The 20711-nt window shown below is 38.8% G+C and overlaps 1 protein-coding gene across 1 annotated transcript in view; it reads right to left on the reverse strand.

Moving 5' to 3' along the window:
• The window catches only part of fcho1 (FCH and mu domain containing endocytic adaptor 1), a 109185-nt gene that overhangs the window by 55676 nt on the left and 32798 nt on the right, over positions 1-20711 (reverse strand). Inside the window, exons 3-10 of the mRNA XM_057841082.1 lie at positions 18567-18658; positions 9856-9930; positions 6082-6223; positions 5817-5969; positions 5528-5632; positions 628-726; positions 341-437; positions 18-135 (exon numbers count right to left, since the gene is read on the reverse strand). Coding sequence (XP_057697065.1) covers positions 18-135; positions 341-437; positions 628-726; positions 5528-5632; positions 5817-5969; positions 6082-6223; positions 9856-9930; positions 18567-18658 — 881 coding nt within the window. The remainder of the gene's footprint in view (positions 1-17; positions 136-340; positions 438-627; positions 727-5527; positions 5633-5816; positions 5970-6081; positions 6224-9855; positions 9931-18566; positions 18659-20711) is intronic.

Here is a 20711-nt window from a genome sequence, read left to right on the forward strand (position 1 = left end):
AAACAAATTGTGCTCACGTGGAGTCTGGCTCCTTGTCCCTCTTGCCCAGGCCGGGGATCCTGAAAGCTTTTGCACGACTCTTCTTCCCGGCCTCAGGTGCAAGAGCTGTCATGTACTCCTCAAAACCAACTAAGGCTGCAGCACAGATATAAGCAAGCATTTGCCAATGAGTCACGGTTTAGCATCTTTCATCAATACAGTACTACACAGCTTAAATCTTTCAAGCTAGAGTAAATCTCAAGGCTTTAGTCCTCAATCTTTTGTAAGATGTGCTGACTTGTTCATAAAGTGGTTTTGCAAGCTGGAGTCGTATGCGTGCATTTGAATGAGTTAACAGTACCTGGTCTCTCCTTGCCAGTGCCCTTCAGCTCTGCAAATTTCTGGATGAGGTTACTGATAGCAATGTTTTCTACATTTTGCTTTAATTCCTCGTGCACCTGCAGCAGAGCAGAAAATAAAGGCAATACATAAAAAACAATATAATAAAAAACACAGACAGATAAAAAGTGGCCAATAAATCTCCCTTAATAACTCAAAAACAAAAAGATGAATGACTCGGAATATATGCTGCAGCACAACATAATGCTCAGCGAAATTTGTCTTTCAGTCACATGGCCTACAACATACCTGGCCAACTTGCACATGGGTGTCTTCTATGGAATGGGAATAACTTTTAATTAACTGTTTCATCTGTCGCAAATGAGCCTCCTCAATTTCCTGAAACTTCTACAAAAACAAACATGGAAACATAGTAAGTCTTTTTTCCCACTGAGATCCCATTTTAAAAAGACTTCAGATTTCCACCATTGTATTACCACACTTGTTGAAATGTCTTCAGTCACCAGCATGTATAATACATGAATGTCTGCAATCAAGTTGCAACTAACATTTATCAAGAGCATCATTACTACTATTTCTGGGATGCATTGCAACAACAAATGAAATCAAGTCTATTCAGTAGCATGAAAAGGTTTGGGCACCCATGCCAATGTCTATCATTTATAAATCATTGGATGTTTGGATCAGCAATTTGATTTCTACATATCAAAACAACTGATGGGCAGTGAAATATTTTAGAAGTGAAACCCAAGTTTATTGGACTAAATGACTATGTATGGAAAAAAATAAAGATGCAAAATTTGGGCACCCCGACATAACAAAAAGAATCAATATTCAGTATATCTCCCTTTTGCCAAAATAACAGTTTCTCCACATTTCTTATGACTTCCACTGACATTCTGTATATTGTATAGAGGTGAAATAAACCTGGCTTATCCAAATGTATTTTTGCATACCTCAAGCGAGTGTTTGTGGCATGTGTGTAGGAAAGACTTCTTACGCGTCATTCTCCCTTACAGCTTCCCCTTGCTGAGTTGTTCTCTTTGCAGAGTTGTTGAACAATGCACAGTGACACCATCTGCAGGAAAATTATGTAATTCTTTGGCGGTTGTCTGTGGGTTGTCTTTGACCATTTACGCTATCTTTCACCTATTAACATCATCCTTTTCTCCATGACATCTGATATTTTTCTTGGCCTGCCACTTGTAGACATCATAAGAATTTTTTGTGGTCCAGTTCTCATTATGTTGCTCACAGTGGAAACTGACAGTTGAAGTATCAGATTTTTTTGTAGCCTACCCAAAAACCATGACTTTGAGCATGTTGAATCTTGTCATCCATGTATTTTAAGAGCTGTTTTTAGGCCCCCATTTTGCTAATTTTTGCTGGAGATTCGAAGACAAACATGCAATCGTCCACTTGAAATACATTTTCTCAAGACTGCATGTATTCATCTTTGAGGTTAAAGGCTTGATAAGCTCACATGCCAATTTTAGTTTCCAATTACAGTGCCCTCCATAATTATTGGATTTTTAATAATAATTGTTTTTTAGCTTCTAATTTTTTTTTTTCTAAATAATATGGGACCTTAATGGAAAAAAGAGAAAAATCCAACCTTCAATACAAGTGCATTTATTCAGTGGGAATCTGGGTCTTCTCCTCTGTACTCTCCTCTCCAGCTCACCCCAGAGGTTTTCAATGGGGTTTAGGTCTGGGGACTGAGATGGCCATGGGAGGAGCTTGATTTTGTGTCTGGTGAACCATTTCTGTGTAGATTTGGCCATATATTTAGGGTCATTGTCTTGCTGAAAGACCCAGTGACGACCCATCTTCAGCTTTCGGGCAGAGGGGAACAGATTTGGATTTAAAATGTCCTGGTATTTCAAAGCATTCATGATGCCATGCACCCAAACAAGGTTCTCAGGGCCTTTGGAAGCGAAACAGCCCCACAGCATCACTGACCCACCCCCATACTTCACAGTGGGTATGAGGTGCTTTTCAGCATGCGCATCTTTCGTGGCACGCCAGACCCACTTAGAGTGTTTGTTGCCAAAAATCTCAATCTTGGTCTCATCTGACCAAAGCACACGGTCCCAGTTGAAGCCCCAATACCGTTTGGCGAACTCCAGACGTTTGCGTTTATGATTGTGAATGAGGAAAGGTTTTCTCCGTGCATGCCTCCCAAACAAGTTGTTGGCGTGTAGACAGCACTTCATACCCACTGTGAAGTATGGGGGTGGGTCTGTGATGCTGTGGGGCTGTTTCACTTCCAAAGGCCCAGGGAACCTTGTTAGCTAAAATACACATAATTATTATAAATCCAACAATTATGGAGGGCACTATAAGAAGCACTATTAAGTTACAGGTATTCAGCTCAACAGAACAATAAAAGTGCCCAAATTTGTTACATCAGTTTTTTTAAATATTTCTCAACCCCTTTAGACCTGAGCATGCTGCTGAAGGACATGACACGTTCACGTCTCTAAACCAATAATACACTGAATTAAGTTGCTATTGCCACTTCTGGGAGCGGATTGGACGAAACTTTACCCATGGAAATCTAATCATGAGGTTTAGCACAATCTCTTTGCCATTTTTGGCTCTTTGAAAATGGCTGAGACAAAACGCAACTTCAAAAAAGCAAAAGTAAGTGCTAATTTCTCATTAAAACACATTAACATTACCAATAAAAAATACCCATAAAAGCAGGAAATATTCCCGACCCAAAAAATGCACTTTGTTCTGGTATTTGTGTACAGTAAAAATCAACGAAGATTTTTTTTTTTTTTTTTTTTTGCCAAGCATAAAAAATGCAGGTCTGAAGGGTTAAAGGAACTTTCTTATCCAAACACCCCCAGAAGACGACAACCCAGGTTATATAAATAAAAATAATAGTAATAATAATTTTCAGGGGTGCCCAAACCTTCTCATACCACTGTATGTTCTAAAGACACATCCATTAAAAACAGAACAGAAACAGAAAAAAAGTTATTCCAGAATGAAATAGCTAAGGCATATAGAAAACAGATTTCTACATTTATCAGGACTCAGCAAAAGTCAGTAAAGTATATATATATGGCGAAAAACACTCAGGTGATTTCAAGTTCCGCTCTGAGACCCCCAATTTGGCCAAATTTCAAAATTGTCCGATATGCTAACCCTAACCCAAACCCTGTGAAACATCATTTGAAATCTTAAAATCTCAATTTTCGGGGGGAAAAAAAAAATTGGACAGGAGGGCATTTTTTAAAAAAAATGTTTTTTAAACAGCAAAACCCTATCTGGAGGTGAGAGCACACGAGAGCAGAATTACAGACGCCATGACTTTAACGAGATATTATCGCGTACTTACCTTGTTTCGATCCAAAAACTCCATGTCGCATGTATCACTGAGTGTCAAGACACAGCTGTAAATGGCCACAGCTGGATTTTTGGGGGATTTTATGAGTGAAACATGGCAATATAACAAGGGTCGCGATGCAGAAATCGCAGACATCAAGGAGTGGTCGAGATGTTCTTTTTCATATATTTACCCTTTTAAACATTTTTTTCCCAATTTTTCTTTGATAACTTCTGACTGAGCGTGTGTAATTTTGCCGTATATGATGAACAGTCCATAACTGAGTTATTTATGGGTGTTACTCAAATATTAATCAGGTTTTCAAAGGGCCTTTCAGAAGAGTAGATTGGTTACAAGGTTTCCCAAAATCACTTTATATGTAAAATAGAGAGGGCATTCATTATGGTTTGTGGTCGATCCCCATAGAAACAGCGTCAATAACCATGACCGTGAGGAGGTAGTGATTAAGGTAGCAAGGGTGCTGAATGTGTGAGCAGAGGGTTTGAGTTTAGATTTTTAGAGCAATTCAAAATGTTGAATAACAAGTTCTGAATTTACAGACCATGAGTTCCGAGGTAAAGAGTACAGTGAGGATGAAGAGAAGGGCTGCAGCTATCGAATATTTTAGTAATCGAGTAATCGATTGAAAATTCTATCGAATAATCGAGTAATCGGATAAAACATTTTTTTTTTTTTTTTTTTAGGTAAAGAGCAATTATAAATATACATGAGGAAAAAATGACATTTAATCCAATATTGAACCATTTTCAGTCAATCAATGTCTTTATTTTCGATGCACATTGTTGAAAACAGCCAACAATTGCATCTAAGATGTGACTAGAAAAAAAAAAATTCACTGCTTTCACTCAAAAAAACTTCTAGATCTTATAAAAAAAAAAAAAAAACATATTTCTTACCTAAAAATGTAATTACGCTTGATAACACATATCACTTGAAAGCTACGTGTTTTTCCCCACGTGTTTCAATTTAATTTCCATTTGTGTCAAGCTATTTTTAACTTCTAGTTAAGTTTTAAGTTAGTCTAAACTGTAAGTACTGATAGGATTTTGAGTTTTTGCAGTGTTCAAAATAAATGTATGATACCTGCTGTATTGGAGCACATTAGGGACCAGTGCTACTTGGTGTTTTATTCAGCAATGACTACTGAGCTAAAACTGACAGTTAGTTTTATCATGTTTTAATTTTAAACCCTCATCACTCTACAGCGCTGTGTTTTTACAGATTAAATAAAGCCTGTATGTAAGACACGTTAGCCACGCGTCGACAGTGGTCATAATCAATAGAAACCTAGCCCTCCGAAGGGCTAACGTTATGTGAGCGAGTGACAGAAACGTTATATTTTTTTAGCGATGAGAAGTCTACTGCTTAAAGATGGCGGCTGTTTACTAACACTGGCCAGACGCAGCCGAGTTTGTCATTTCGCATCAAGACCTAAATGCATGCGATATCTATGAGACGCATCAGACACTACCTGCTACTAGCATCATGCGGGTGTAGTTTTTAGCAACGTTGGCGTAGTTTGTGGCGGCTGTTGGCTGCGGTAAGTTAAATTTTTTTTTTTTTTTTAATTGCTTCTTCCTCTACGCACGTGACGTCAGCGTGTTGTCCCGCATTAAAAGTAGTCCGGACAAAACGTGATGCTTACAGCTGGCAAAATTAAATGATTCCTCGAGGTGAAAAAAATTACTCGGATCAATTTTTAAACTCGAGTTACTCCAGTTGCTCGAGTATTCGTTTCAGCTCTAATGAAGAGCCCAAATAGGTATACTGTAAATCTAAGGTGGTGGGGGGAGAAAAAAAGCAAGAGGTCTTGGAGTCCGAGCTGACCTGAGCAGACTCATTCATCTTCTGTTCAAACTCTCCTCCCACTCGATTGTGCTTCTCGATACACAGTGCAAATGATTCTGCTGCTTTCTTGGACTTAAGCTCAGCCTGGTGTGGGGAAGAAAGGACCAGAGAATCGTGTGATAACTCATAATATAGGAATGTTTCTTGTTATTTTGTTCATTACTGCAATATTGCTTAAACAAAATCCACAATTCTACAAATTTTAAATGAAGCGTTTTTGTTTTGTCCAAATTGCTTAAAATGCTGTTTTTAAATAGAGGTAGCTAACTTTTTCCTGCTCCTTCTGTGGAGCTCCCTCCTTCCTGAGCCGCTCCAGCTCCAAACATTTGGCATGGTAACCCTCTTTGGACTTCTGAAGGTGACCGCTCTGCACTTGCAGTGCCTGCACTGCTTCTACCGTCCCGACCATGTCCTCTTTTGTCTGAATTACACACATGTACAAGAAAAAATATTGTTGAGATCATCACTAGTGATAGCATGAAAGAGACTACTTTAGAATCTCATGGTACACTTTGAGAGCTCCAATCATATACCTTGCGGTGTGTTTTGACCTGCTCTTCGGCGTACTTGTTGATGTCCCGAATGAGATCATTCATTTTTCTCATGAGCTCAAGATGGCAAAGAGCCAGTTTGTCAGAAGACACCCTGAACACATCCCACATTGGTGCAAACGTTCTGAGGACAGACAAAACAACATAAATAAACAGTGTTGTCACTAACGCGTTCTAAGTAACAAGTTATTGTAATCTGATTACTTTCTTTCAATAACGAGCAATCTAACACGTTCATTTTTCCAAACCAGTAATCTGATTAAATTTGGTTTCCCTAGTGTCTGTGTGTTACCATTTTGTTATTGCCTCATAATGTATGAAAAATATGAAGAACATTGTTGTCATCTACGAAGAGCATTTTGAATAGTAAATAGTAATTCCCACTACGCGTTCATTTCCATGGCAACCGCTCATAATTTCTTCCTGTTTTGGTCTGGAGTCACGCGTGCTAAGTGTTTTGGGACTGAGGCGAGAGGAACGCGGATGCACATTTGAGCCGAGTGCAGCCACCTGTTGAGGTGTGCGAGGGAATGTTGATCTGTGTGCGTCCATGAATGAACATGAGTATTTTCCCTTCATATTCGAGGGTTCCAGTTTGGAGCCGCTACATACGCAGCCGTTTTGTAGCTTTGCCGTTGCAACGGCAGGAAGTCGTCGCTCTAAGTCGGCAGCATTGTTTACATCATATTCGTGTTGCACATTTACTGTATGCTGTGAGGTGACGTGTACGTTTAGCATCTTTGGGATATGTTGTAAGTCAGAATGAGTGTAAAGTGCTCATTTGCCGCCACGTTCTGTGGCCATTTCGACTGCGTGTGTGTACGGCGTACTTCCGGGCTGTGCGCACGGATTTGCGCCTGCCCCCACCTTTGTGTTTATTGTACTGTTTATTGTACAAGTCATTTGAGTGTTGTTGATTATTGTATAGTCAATTTGCATAGTTTTACACTGGCACGGATATGGTGTTAACCTAATCCCTATAACCTATATATTATATATTAGGGCTGTCAAACAATTACATTTTTTTAATTGAGTTAATTACAGCTTAAAAATTAATTAATCGTAAATAATCGCAATTAATCGCAATTCAAACCATCTATAAAATATGCCATATTTTTCTGTAAATTATATATACTGTAAAATAAATTGTTGGAATGGAAAGATAAGACAAGATGGATATATACATTCAACATACGGTACATAAGGACTGTATTTGTTTATTATAACAATAAATCAACAAGATGGCATTAACATTATTAACATTCTGTTAAAGCGATCCATGGATAGAAAGACTTGTAGTTCTTAAAAGATAAATGTTAGTACAAGTTATAGAAATTTTATATTAAAACCCCTCTTAATGTTTTCGTTTTAATAAAATTTGTAAAATTTTCAATCAAAAAATAAACTAGTAGCCCGCCATTGTTGATGTCAATAATTACTTACACAATGCTCATGGGTGCTGAACCCTATAAAATCAGTCGCACCCAAGCGCCAGCAGAGGGCGGCAATACTCCATAAAATACAATTAACAAGTGGGCATTTCACTGTACTGACATTTAAATCTGTCTGAGTGGGACTTGTGCTTTAATTGCGTCAAATATTTTAACGTGATTAATTTAAAAAATTAATTACCGCCCGTTAACGCGATAATTTTGACAGCCCTAATATGTATATGTATATACACAGTATATAGCCTGTATAACCCTAACCTGAAGTTCAGAATTTTTTACATTCGGCTTAATCTTCGAGTTCGCGGGGGTTTAATTAGTTGGTGGAGTTGATTTCAACAAACTATTTTAATTTGTTCGTCAGTTAGGTGTTAAGTTTCACGGCTCCAGAGTGGCTAAGATAATTTCAACCATCATTGATTCGCACTAACTCCATCGGCTAATTAAACCCCAGCTAACTCGAAGATTAAGCCTTGTGTGAAAAAAATCTGATCTTCCCCTTTAAATTCAATTATCGGAAATGACATGAGATGACATTTTTCTTTTGTCATTCTTATGTTGAGGCAGTAAAGGGAGACAAATTGGTAAAAAGTAACCAACAAATTACTTTTAAAGTAATTTATTTACTTTGATAATAAAGTATTCAGTAAAGTAACGAGATTCCTTTTTTGAGTCATAATCAGTAATTAAATTACTTTTCCAAGTAATCTGTGACAACAATGCAAATAAATGAATAAATCTTACAATAAGTTCTTGTACAAACAGGATTCTAAAAAAGTTTGGATGCAATACCATTTTAGAATCCGGTTGGTACTCTTGTTGAGGTCACTGGTGCCTCGACTTTTGAGCATCCCATTGAATTAACGGTAGGGTTCTTGAGCATAAGTGGCTGCTTGGGGCAGGTAATTAAGTCTCTTTCATCAGACTTTCTGAGATAGTACCAGCTAATATGTGGCCACAGTGACCTTGAGCCTCACCTTTGAAATAATTAAATTATGTTAAATTTGGGTTAAACAAATATGCTTGGTATGACAAACGAAGCTGCTCTTCAAGTTTTTAAAACAAGTCATGGTTGTTCCTGTTCATAAATATAAAAAAAGAGCTTACATAACAATAATCTAATCTATAATATAATAATAATAATAATAATAATAATAATAATAATCTAAGATCTTGGATTGCTTAAATGGAGCCACGGACAGAAAGACTTGTGTTCTTAAAAGATAAACGTTATTATGGGTTAAAATAATATGATATTGAAACACCTCTTGATGTTTTTCGTTTTTATACAATTTGTAAAATTAGTTAAACTAGTAGGTCGCTAATGCTGTTGACGTCGCAGGGCGGTGACATTACATGGTTACACTGCCGGGCTTCCAGAGTATGACTCTAGCAACATAAACATGTCATCTGTTCAACCCTTTCAACTTGAATCCGAGAGGAACATTAATGAGCATGACTACACTGTCAATGTTTCACAAAACGAGCAGCAAAAGCAAAATAAACAGGAAAGACGCGATGAGACGTGACGAGAGTAGGGGAAAAAACCGTGTTCTGCCAAAATGTGCTACACCAGCAAAACGTGCTACAATAGACGAATTTGACACCCAAAGTACTACCGTGCGCTTTCAGCTTATTTTGTTTAGATGCATACAGACAGAACATACTAAAGATGCCTTATGAAAATACTTAAAGGTATTAATATCAAATAAGGGTGGTTTAAATATGGTACTTGACTAACGTGGTCAACAGATCAACAATATGCTTTAAAGCTACCACAAGAAAACACTATACAAAAGAAAAGGATTAGAGGGAAACACATGCAAAATGTATTTTGAAGCAATGAAAAGGTAATAAAGGACTCAATAAAAACATAAATAGTGAGTACTCGCCGCTTTTAACCGATGAGCGCATGTGTTGGACGTCTCGCTGCATAGAAGGAATTGTAGTAACCAGGTAATATTCGTCGGGTAACAGTGACAATACGTCTGACACTGAGCGTTCATATAACATGGCACCCTCAGTAGGTCAAAACATGTACTAAATATTATAGCTTTTTAAATCAATGGCAATATTTTATGTGTTTCTAATGACATATTTTAGTAAAAGAGAACAATTATGGCTTAGTAGAGCGAGGTTCCCTTTAGAAAGTGCAAAACATATAGACTGTGAATGTGAGCATTTGGTGTAATACTGTTGCAGATGGTGCTCATCAATATCTAATAATGGAGCTATGCGAATTCCTAAAGAGTAGTTTCAACACCCAAAAGTACAAAATGGATTGACAATCAGTAATATAGCCACTCACCCTTGTGGGCTTCCATTGCTGGCCATCTTAGCCAGTTTGCCCATGGATTTGGAGTAGGTCTCCTCGATAGCAGCTCTGGAAAAACAAACATAAATCAGGAGAGTAACTTAGACAGTGGCTCTTATTTAAAGGTAGCCATGGAAACATGGCTGCAAAATTCCGCCCAATACACTCCGTACCTTGGGTTATGTACACATCGTGAACATCTGAGCAGAATCATCTTTAGTTTTCATTCCCGTCACTGAAAAATGAGCCCAAAAAGCAGTTGCTCGCAACACCAATATAAGGGCCTCATATTTTAATTGGCCAAACCTAGCTATTGGATATGATCATAATATATTATTCTCAGTGGTCGGCAAATCCTGACATAAACCATACTGAAATGATTAATTCACTAATTTAGCGAGGCTGCTCATTAAACTTTAAAAACAAATCTGTAGAGCCCAAGGAGAAAGAGGCAATGGTATTGATCCATATAACCGAAGGGGGAATGCAACTAAATAGCCTCAGAGGACTTTTCAATTTGACACAAAAGCAAACATATGGTGGTGTTCAGAAAAGACACTCAAGTTGTGCGTTTGTATGGGCATCTAATTCGTTTATTTGGGGCCCAGGTTGTAGTTTTGTTTTTTCCTGCATTACTATCACTGAGAACAGCCGCAGAAACGTATCGACTGTATTAATGAGATATGTGAACATTTATGTTTTCCTTCTGGCTGTTTTTTTTTTTTTTTTTTTTTTTTGGTGCACACTATTACATTCTGTTAATGTCATCAATATATATGGCTCCAGAAAATAAAGGGAACACTAACATAATACGTTGTAGATCTGAATGAATGAAATATTTTTATTAAATACTTTGTTCTTTCCATAGTTGAACGTGCTGACAACAAAGTCAGACAAAAATTATCCATAAAAATGAAATGTATCAACCCACTGAGGTCTGGATTTGGATTTACAGTATATGAAAGTGGAAAAACACACTACACGCTGCTCCAACTTTGATGTAATGTCCTTTAAACAAGTCAAAATGAAGCTTAGTAGTGTGTTTAACCTCTGCATGCTTGTATGACCTCCCTGCAACGCCTGGGCATGCTCCTGATCAGGTGGCGGAAGTTCTCCTGAGGGATTTCCACCCAGATCTGGACCAGCACATCACCAAGTCCCTGGACAGTCTGAGGACCAACCTGTCGTCCTGTAGGAGATTCCAGGATACAGGTAGTTACTCCAGGAGAGGTGGACAGGGCCGCAGAAGATCCTTAAACCTTCAGCAGGATCGGGATCCACACCTTTGTTCAAGGAGGATGACCACTGCCAGAGCCCTACAAAATGACCTCCAGCAGTACACTGGTGTGAATGTTTCAGACCAAACAATCAGAAATGGGCTCCATGAGGTTGGTCTGCCAATCACCGTAGCGCCTAAGAGGCGTTTGCCATTGACCACCAGAATTTGCAACTATGCCACTGGCTCTGTGCTCTTCCCCGATGAAAGCAGGTTCAACCTGAGCACATGCGACAGACGTGCTAGGGTCCAGAGATCCCATGGAGAAAGTTATGCTGCCTGCAAAATCATTCAGCATGACCAGTGTGGTGGTGGGTCAGTGATGGTCAGGTGAGGCATATCCCTGGAAGGTCACACAAACCTCTACAGGTTAGATGATGGCACCCTGACTGCTATTAGGTATCGAGATGAAATCCTTGGACTCATTGTCATAAGCTACGCTTGTGCAGTGGGACCTGGGTTCCTCCTGGTCCACGACAATGCCCAACTTTATGTGGCTGTAGTATGCAACAGTTCCTGAAGGAAGCGGGATTTGATAACATTGACTGGTCCCCACGTTCGCCTGTCCTAAATCCAATGGAACAACTCTGGGACATTATGTTCATCTGGCAGAGCCAGGTTGCTCCTCAGACTGTCCAGGAGCACAGTGATGCCCTGGTCCATATCTGGGAGGAGATTCCCTAGGACCCCCTCCGTCGTCTCATTAGCAGCATGCCCAGGCGTTGTAGGGAGGTCATCCAGGCACTTGGAGGCCACACACACTACTGTGCCTCATTTTGACTTCTTTACATGAAAGTTGGATCAGCCTGTAGTGTGTTTTTCCATTTTCATTTTGAGTATAACGCCAAATCCAGACTTCCATGGGTTGATACATTTGATTTTCATTGATAATTTTTGTGTAATTTTGTTGTCAGCACATTCAACTATGGAAGGAACAAAGTATTTAATAAAAATATTTCATTCATTCATACAGTATCTACAATGTGTTATATTAGTGTTCCGTTTATTTTTTTGAGCAGTGTATATACTGCATATTTTTTTAAAAGCATACCATCATTAACCATAGCAAAAATTACAAAACAAAGAGGTGCACCTACCACCAACTATTAGTCATCATGAGTTCCAAAAGGTCAAATTGGATGCGTTATGCAGCAGTGGAACAATCATGAGTGTTGACAGAGAGCAACAACAAGAGAAATTTGGTCCAGCGCGTCGTCTTTAATGTGTTCCCTTATTAATTTCAGGAATGCAGAGGCACAAGATGATGGATGTACATTATTAGCACCACAGAATCTCTCGTCCTATGGGTTCCCACACTCTTCATTTCCTGACAGCTTATTTGTTGTCTGTCTCAGCATATAAGTGAATTTTCTCTCGCAAGAAATGGGCACAGACCTTCAAAATCAATGTCAGGATTATATCATTCGCAGTGACAGTGCATGCTGTGTGTATCCCAGCTGAAGCTCATTCATGGTCTAAATTTAATCACAGCTAACTGCTAATTGGAGGAGATCTAATATCATAAACCCTACAGTTACTTCAATAAAACACTTAAGTGCAGACCTCCTGTTTAAATGTTAAAAGTGTAACATCTAAGGTCAACCAATCTGCTCAGGGAAACTTTTTGTGCTCCATTTTGGTGTATTTACCCCCATGTAAGAGCCCCCATTTTCCATCATAGACAATACTGGACATTTAAGTCATACTCTGCAATTTTACAGTTCCACCATCATATAACTTTTACTACCAATAAAGAAGTTTTTATAAGACTTAGCACAATTATGTTTAACATTTGAATGTCTGGTGAAATACTACAGCAAGAACAAGTTTACACCACTGCTCAATCATCAGAATTTTGAGGTATTAAAAAAAGGAGACCAAGATCAATAATCTGTTTTGTGTCCAATAGCCTGAACAACTCATTAGGAGTCAGCATAGATATGATACCATTTAACATCTCTATCCCACAAAAAAGTTCAATGCTATTGCAGTAGGGTCTCCGTAGAGTTTACTTTCTGTGCACATGTACTTTCAATGTTATTAGTATCTACACTCACCGGACATTTACTAGGTACACCTGTCCAACTGCTCGTTAACACTTAATTTCTAATCAGCCAATCACATGGCAGCAACTCAGTGCATTTAGGCATGTAGACATGGTTTAAGACAATCTCCTGCAGTTCAAACCGAGCATCAGTATGGGGAAGAAAGGTGATTTGAGTGACTTTGAACGTGGCATGGTTGTTGGTGCCAGAAGGGCTGGTCTGAGTATTTCAGGAACTGCTGATCTACTGGGATTTTCACGCACAACCATCTCTAGGGTTTACAGAGAATGGTCCGAAAAAATATCCAGTGAGCGGCAGTTCTGTGGGCGGAAATGCCTTGTTGATGCCAGAGGTCAGAGGAGAATGGCCAGACTGGTTCGAGATGATAGAAAGGCAACCATGACCCAAATAACCACCCGTTACAACCAAGGTAGGCAGAAGAGCATCTCTGGACGCACAGTACGTCGAACTTTGAGGCAGATGGGCTACAGCAGCAGAAGACCACGCCGGGTGCCACTCCTTTCAGCTAAGAACAGGAAACTGAGGCTACAATTTGCACAAGCTCATTGAAATTGGACAATAGAAGATTGGAAAAACGTTGCCTGGTCTGATGAGTCTCGATTTTTGCTGCGACATTCGGATGGTAGGGTCAGAATTTGGCATCAACAACATGAAACCATGGATCCAGCCTGCCTTGTATTAACGGTTCAGGCTGGTGGTGGCGGTGTAATGGTGTGGGGAACATTTTCTTGGCACTCTTTGGGCCCCTTGGTGCCAATTGAGCATCATTGGAACGCCACAGCCTACTTGAGTATTGTTGCTGACCATGTCCATCCCTTTATGACCACAATGTACCCAACTTCCGATGGCTACTTTCAGCAGGATAATGCGCCATGTCATAAAGCTGGAATCATCTCAGACTGGTTTCTTGAACATGACAATGAGTTCACTGTACTCAAATGGCCTCCACAGTCAACAGATCTCAATCCAATAGAGCATCTTTGGGATGTGGTGGAACGGGAGATTTACATCATGGATGTACAGCCGACAAATCTGCACCGTGTGATGCCATCATGTCAATATGGACCAAACTCTCTGAGGAATGCTTCTACTTACTTTTGTGATGCACTGTAGATGGGTTTGATTTCTGTAGCCTAGAGATTGACCGATAGGGTAGGATAGGATAGGACCGATACTGAGTATTAGTAGCTAGAGGGGCTGAAAATCAATTTTTGGAGCCGATATTCATTTGCAGTAAAAGTGTAAAAATTTGAATAATGCAAACACTGTATAGTACCTCATTGAAATGCCTAAAGCATGTTTATTGAATCACAAAAATAGAAACTACAGTAATAGCTCCAGAAGTACCTGAATTTCCTAGAATCAGAAACATCTCTTATAAAGTTGAATAAAAGATTAAATAAATAGCTGTCTGAAATTTTTCCACAGAAAAGAAATCCCTGATGACCTCATCTAAGTACCCTTGAGCAAGATACAAAACCCCACATTACTCCTGGTGCACTCCTGGTGCTACGTCACCAGTAGATAGATGAGGATATACAGTGTATCACAAAAGTGAGTACACCCCTCGCATTTCTGCAGATATTTAAGTATATCTTTTCATGGGACAACACTGACAAAATGACACTTTGACACAATGAAAAGCAGTCTGTGTGCAGCTTATATAATAGAGTTAATTTATTTTCCCCTCAAAATAACTCAAAATATAGCCATTAATATCTAAACCCCTGGCAGCAAAAGTGAGTACACCACATGGAAACTACGTACATCCTTAAATGTCCAAATTGAGTACTGCTTGTCATTTTCCCTCCAAAATGTCATGTGACTCGTTACAGGAGTGCTGTCAGTATTGGTGCCGAGTTTGAAGAGGTGAGGGGGTCATTCCCACAACCATGCTTTACTGTAGGCATGACACACTTATCTTTGTACTCCTCACCTGGTCGCCGCCACACATGTTTGAGACCATCGGAATCAAACAAATTATTCTTCGTCTCATCAGACCATAGGACATGGTTCCAGTAATCCATGTGCTTTGTTTGACATGTCTTCAGCAAACTCTTTTCGGGCTTTCTTGTGTAGTCTTCAGAAGAGGCTTCCTCATGGGGTGACAGCCATGCACACCAATTTGATGCAGAGTACGGCGTATGCTCTGAGCACTAACAGGCTGACAACCAGGCTGTAGTGTGAAGCACTTTGAGGGGCTTAAAAAGGTGGCAAGGTGCAATACAAGTGTAACTCCATTTATCATTGCCATTTAACCAGTCAGAGGACGGGGTGAATACTAGTGCAGGATACAGCAGGCAGGAGAAAGAGGCATGGCCTGAATCTGAGCCAAAATAACCCAGTTTGAAAATTGATTTTTTTTTTAATTTAAAAAAAAAAAAAAAAAAAAAAAAAAAAAAAAAAAAAGGCGGATACCGATATACGTCAAATTTTACATAAAATATCGTAATAATGCGGAAATAATGCGTAATAATGCGGAAAATTAATTAATAACTCCAAAAATTGGCATAGAAAATCCCTGATTGTGAAGGTGACAGTGCCTTCTTTTGGGCAAAACACGCGTCTCTTGCGATTGCAATGTCGCAGTTGACTTTCAAACTTTACGGTTTTATGTAAAGATTTAAATGTGCTGTGAGGATATGCTGTGGCTTGAGTACTCCACAACAAGACGCCGGATTTTATTTTATTTTTATTTTTTGTTACAATTTTACTAGGGCTGTCAAAATTATCGCGTTAACGCGCGGTAATTAATTTTTTTAATTAATCACGTTAAAATATTTGACGCAATTAACGCACATGTCCCGCTCAGACAGTATTCTGCCTTTTGGTAAGTTTTACAGCAAGGATTTTTGTGCTGTCTAACAGCGAACTCTTGTGGTCGCTTTGCGACATGGTTTATTGCTTTCTTGCCAGTTCAATATGGCTGCACGACGTCTCGGGCTGACGCCTACGTTGTAATGTTGTGCTTATATGATCCTTGGACAAGATTTGCCCGTACGTATGGTTGATGTAAAGAATGTACATATTATGTTAGTAAGCGAAATGTTATATTTTTTGTATGAGACGCTTTTTGTTTATGTTTAGTGAACCTGTATAGCGTGCTAAGCTAACGTTGTTGCTAATGCAATGCTTGTGTACTTTTTTTTGTAGTTTCACTACGGTCTAAAGAGGACAATGGTTTGAGGCCATTTTATTAATAAATCAGATTAAAAAGGAAGAAGTCTGATTATTAAGGCATCGTTCACTAGCTGTCTAGCTTTGGAAAAAGTAGACGCTTCGGAGTGAGGACAGCATAGACAGATTTAAATGACAGTAGAGTGAAATGCCCACTACAGTCCTTATGTACCGTATGTTAAATGTATATATCCATCTTGTGTCTTATCTTTCCATTCCAACAAATTATTTTACAGAATATATATATAATTTACAGAAAAATATGGCATATTTTATAGATGGTTTGAATTGCGATTAATTACGATTAATTAATTTTTAAGCTGTAATTAACTCAATTAAAAATTTTAATCGTTTGACAGCCCTAAATTTTACAGAATATTACTAAAGGATTCATTTCAGCTGGATATTTAACTGTAGCGACTTATTTATTATGAGTTACGCCAGCAGCAATTCATGGGTAGTTGTGGCAAACATGACGTGGTGGTTGCCTTAGTTATGTTCTGGTGTTTTGTGTTCAATAAAGGCGCCGTCTCTTGGTGTCGTGCAGTGTATGGGGTACAAGAGCAGCAAATGCGAAACATAAAAACTGTAACATTTGCACATTAACCCGTTTATGGTGTGCTTTTACTAATACAGTACTACATTAAAGCTGCATCTCTAAGGAAAGTATGTTTTACCGTTAAAGAAACCCTAGCAACACCGGGCCATACTGCTAGTTTGCACTAAACATAACTTTTGGAATTATGGTCCGATCAAACCAAGGTTTAACATGTTGGCCATAACACATTTTTGGGAAATTTTAAGTGTGTTGTTGCAAAGCGGAGCTCAGCTTGGATGGTAATGATAAGACCGGAGTGTTTATTTTGAGCATACTTTTTGCTTGTACTCCTTACATATTCATGCAACTATCTGTACTTTCTACTCCTTACCTCCCTCCTCCCTTATAACTGAGCAGGCATGCCTGAACGCTGCAAACCCAAAACAAACAAGACTGCCTGATGTGGAACATTTATGCAATTTGTAAGTGATGTTTTTCTTTAAAAAATAGACAGAATATGGAAATAGAATATGGTGAGTTTACAAGGCTCACAGAGGTTAATGAAGAAGGCAGACGAAATGGCAGAAGACAAAATGAAAACTAATGAAGCCCACACTGGGACACGCGCAACCATATGACCATCGCATGGCTACACTAAAAAAATACCCATAATAATAATCTGTATATATATATCATTGCTAATGTAATTGTTTTATTATCTACTTTTCTACATTTGAACAAATGTAATTACCAACAGCACCCAAAGGCTGTTGTCATCCACAGTTTTATCGGCTTTTCGCTCACATGATAGCTTGCTATATTTTCAATTTAACCCTGCACTGCATATTTTAAACCATTTTGCCTCAATCTGGAGGATGTGGCACTGGTTTTGCGCCAAAATAAATCACTTAAAACACTCTGGTATATATGTAAGCCCGCAATTGCTGTGCCGTTAGAGTGACGGACTTGTGATCGTAACTAAGGGGTGGCTGAGCTTTTGCTAAAGATCAATCTATATCTATTTTTGACTTTAAAAAGTTATAAAGTTGTTATTAAATAAGTAAATAATAATTAAGTAACTAAATCTTCCCTGGCTACAGTAGTTATTTTTAACCAGCTTTACATTTGTGGCCCTCACAAATTTCCACAGGAAGAACTCAATTTAGATTTTTCTTTGCACTGTTATTACTATTAATACTTAAGGTTGGTCATCAAATCATTACTGCCAAGGGATCACATTATTTCATGCATATCTGCTGTTTAATCTTTGAAACTTTCAAAGATCCGAAAAGAATTCCCAAGTGCCAGTTTTAAGAGTGTTCAAATTTCTTACTTCTCACCATTTCACTTTTAATAGAGCAGCTTTTGAAAAAACTTGACAGGTTTTCCTGTTCTATTATTATGAATAAGGGCATCGTGACGAACAAGGTCAGAAGTCAAGGCAACAAGTGTGTTCACAGCGTTATATTAACAAAGCAGCTTCACCAGGGCACACATCATGAACGTGTAAAGATAAAACCATGAAATCCAGGTAGGTTCGTTGACAGTAACTAAACATTTCACATAAGGTTGGCAAATTTCATGTGTGCAGAGATTCTCATCACTCACATTACCTTTTTTTCTCCTTCACAAACACACACAGCCTTACCTCTCACGAACAAACTCGGCAAGTTCCTTGGTTGCCAGTTGGCCGTGCTTCATGTTGTGATAGAGGACGTCAAAGCCGGCATTCTTCTCCCCCTGTCAAGGTACAAATAACATGACAAATTTGTGTTAAAACTCTGCTTGCAAATTATATTTGATCCATTTTATGTAAAGTCAGTGCTAGGGATGGGAATTGATACGATTTTTACGATTCAGATTCCATTATCGACATTGCTTAACGATTCGATTCTTTATCAATTCTCTTATCGATTCCAATTTGGGGAAAAAGAAGAACAAACATTTTGATTGGCATAAAGTTTGTTTAATCAGAAGTCACAACCTTACAAACTCACAACAAGGTCAAAACAGGGCCAGTCTCAATGTTAACTGTGGAAATAAGTGGCAAATACACAAGAATGTGTAACATTTTACTGAAACATTTTTCTAATAGAATTTTTTTTTAAATTGGTATATATTGGCATATAGGTCGCTGTTCTGCCTTTGGCAATATGTGTTAAAGTGTATTATTTACCATTATATTGAAATGCATGCCTTTTAGTTTTTAGTGTGCTTTCACGCTCAAGTGGGTGCACCCTTGCTCTTCCTCACGCGAAGAAGAGCGCGCTTACACGCGAATAAGAAGTGCAGCCACAAAGCATCCAAGCGAGTGAGCGAGTTAGTGAGAGAGGGAAACACTGCTACGAGCCTACGTTCTTTGTTAATGTTTGTAAAATATCTACAGAGGCAACGCCTATATGTATCATCTTTTGTGTTATTGTTGTGTGTTTCCACTCACGATCGGACACTTAAATCCAGTTGTGTAGTGGTTTGAACGATGTGCTAATGCTAGCGAACGCATGCTAACCGTTTGTTTTATTACTGTATTAGCAGCTCATCATTGCTGATTTACGTTGATGCGAACCTGTTTGTTATTGGGGACGAAATTGATTTGTTTCATTTCTATTTTTAGTTTCACTCTACAAGTGACGGTGTCATAACGACTGCTGAATAAAGTCAGCATATTATACCAACGTCTTCTGCATTGTCATTTGGGAGTTTAGCTCGCTGTATAGCCAGGACTGAGCCTTAACGTCTCGGTGAGGACAGCACAGTCGTATTCCCTCCTGAGGTAGGTATCTCCATCTTGCAATGACTGCAAGTCGCTTTGTTGTAATTTTTCCTCGTGAAGTGAAGACACACTTTTGAGCGTTTGAACCTACGTGCTGTCATTGCTATGTTTACGGCTGCAATGTCGTGCTAAACCATCGTAACCTTCCACTTCCATTTTCACCCTCTTTCCTGCTGAAGTGTAGCCAAACTTTGGAACGAGTGGTTCTTGGCGCCATGCTAGTTTGATGCGTCTGGACAACAAGACACGTCACGTTACGTGACGACGCAATCCGCGTCTTTAGGAATCTTCAAAGGGATCGTTAAGGCTATTTCATTGTGATGTCGAGGCCTCAAAACACTATGAACCGGTTTGGAATTGTATTTCGATTCCCATCCCTAGTCAGTACAACCACTGAAATTACTTTAGACACAATAATGGAACCGAAAATGTTTTCCTGTGTTAGTTGTTGATTTGCGTCTTACCAGTTTGCATTTGCATCTTACCCCATGCTAAAGATTAAAGGGTACCACGGATAGAAAAACATGTAATTCTTAAAAGATTAATGTCAGTATGAGTTATAATAATGTATCAAAATCCCTCTTAATGTTTTCATATTAGTAAAAACACGAGGATTTAAACCCGCGTTTCCCATTTGACAGACGAGCGCGTAGACAACAGGACTATACTTCCACGTGACATCAGTCAGGATTTTCCTTATAAAGCAACCACAACCCACATGCGTTGTCGCTTTCTGTGTGGCAAAATCTGAAAGGGAAACGCAACTGAAAAGAAAGTGCGGCTGGCTTGAGCACAGAATTAGAAAACGCGGCTCACTTCAGACAGCAAGCAGAAAACATCAACATAGTGATTGACTAAAAGGGGTTATTGAACACACACAAAAACACACAATCGCGAAAGGGGAGACATAAAAAGGGTCATTGACAGTAGGTCAGGATCAATTTATTAAAAAAAGAAAAAAAAAACGAAGGAAAACTGCAGTGAGAGGCAAACAAACGAAAAAAAAAACAAGGCAATGAT

The sequence above is a fragment of the Corythoichthys intestinalis genome, chromosome 7 (genome assembly GCF_030265065.1).
Source record: "Corythoichthys intestinalis isolate RoL2023-P3 chromosome 7, ASM3026506v1, whole genome shotgun sequence".
Lineage (NCBI taxonomy): Eukaryota > Metazoa > Chordata > Actinopteri > Syngnathiformes > Syngnathidae > Corythoichthys > Corythoichthys intestinalis.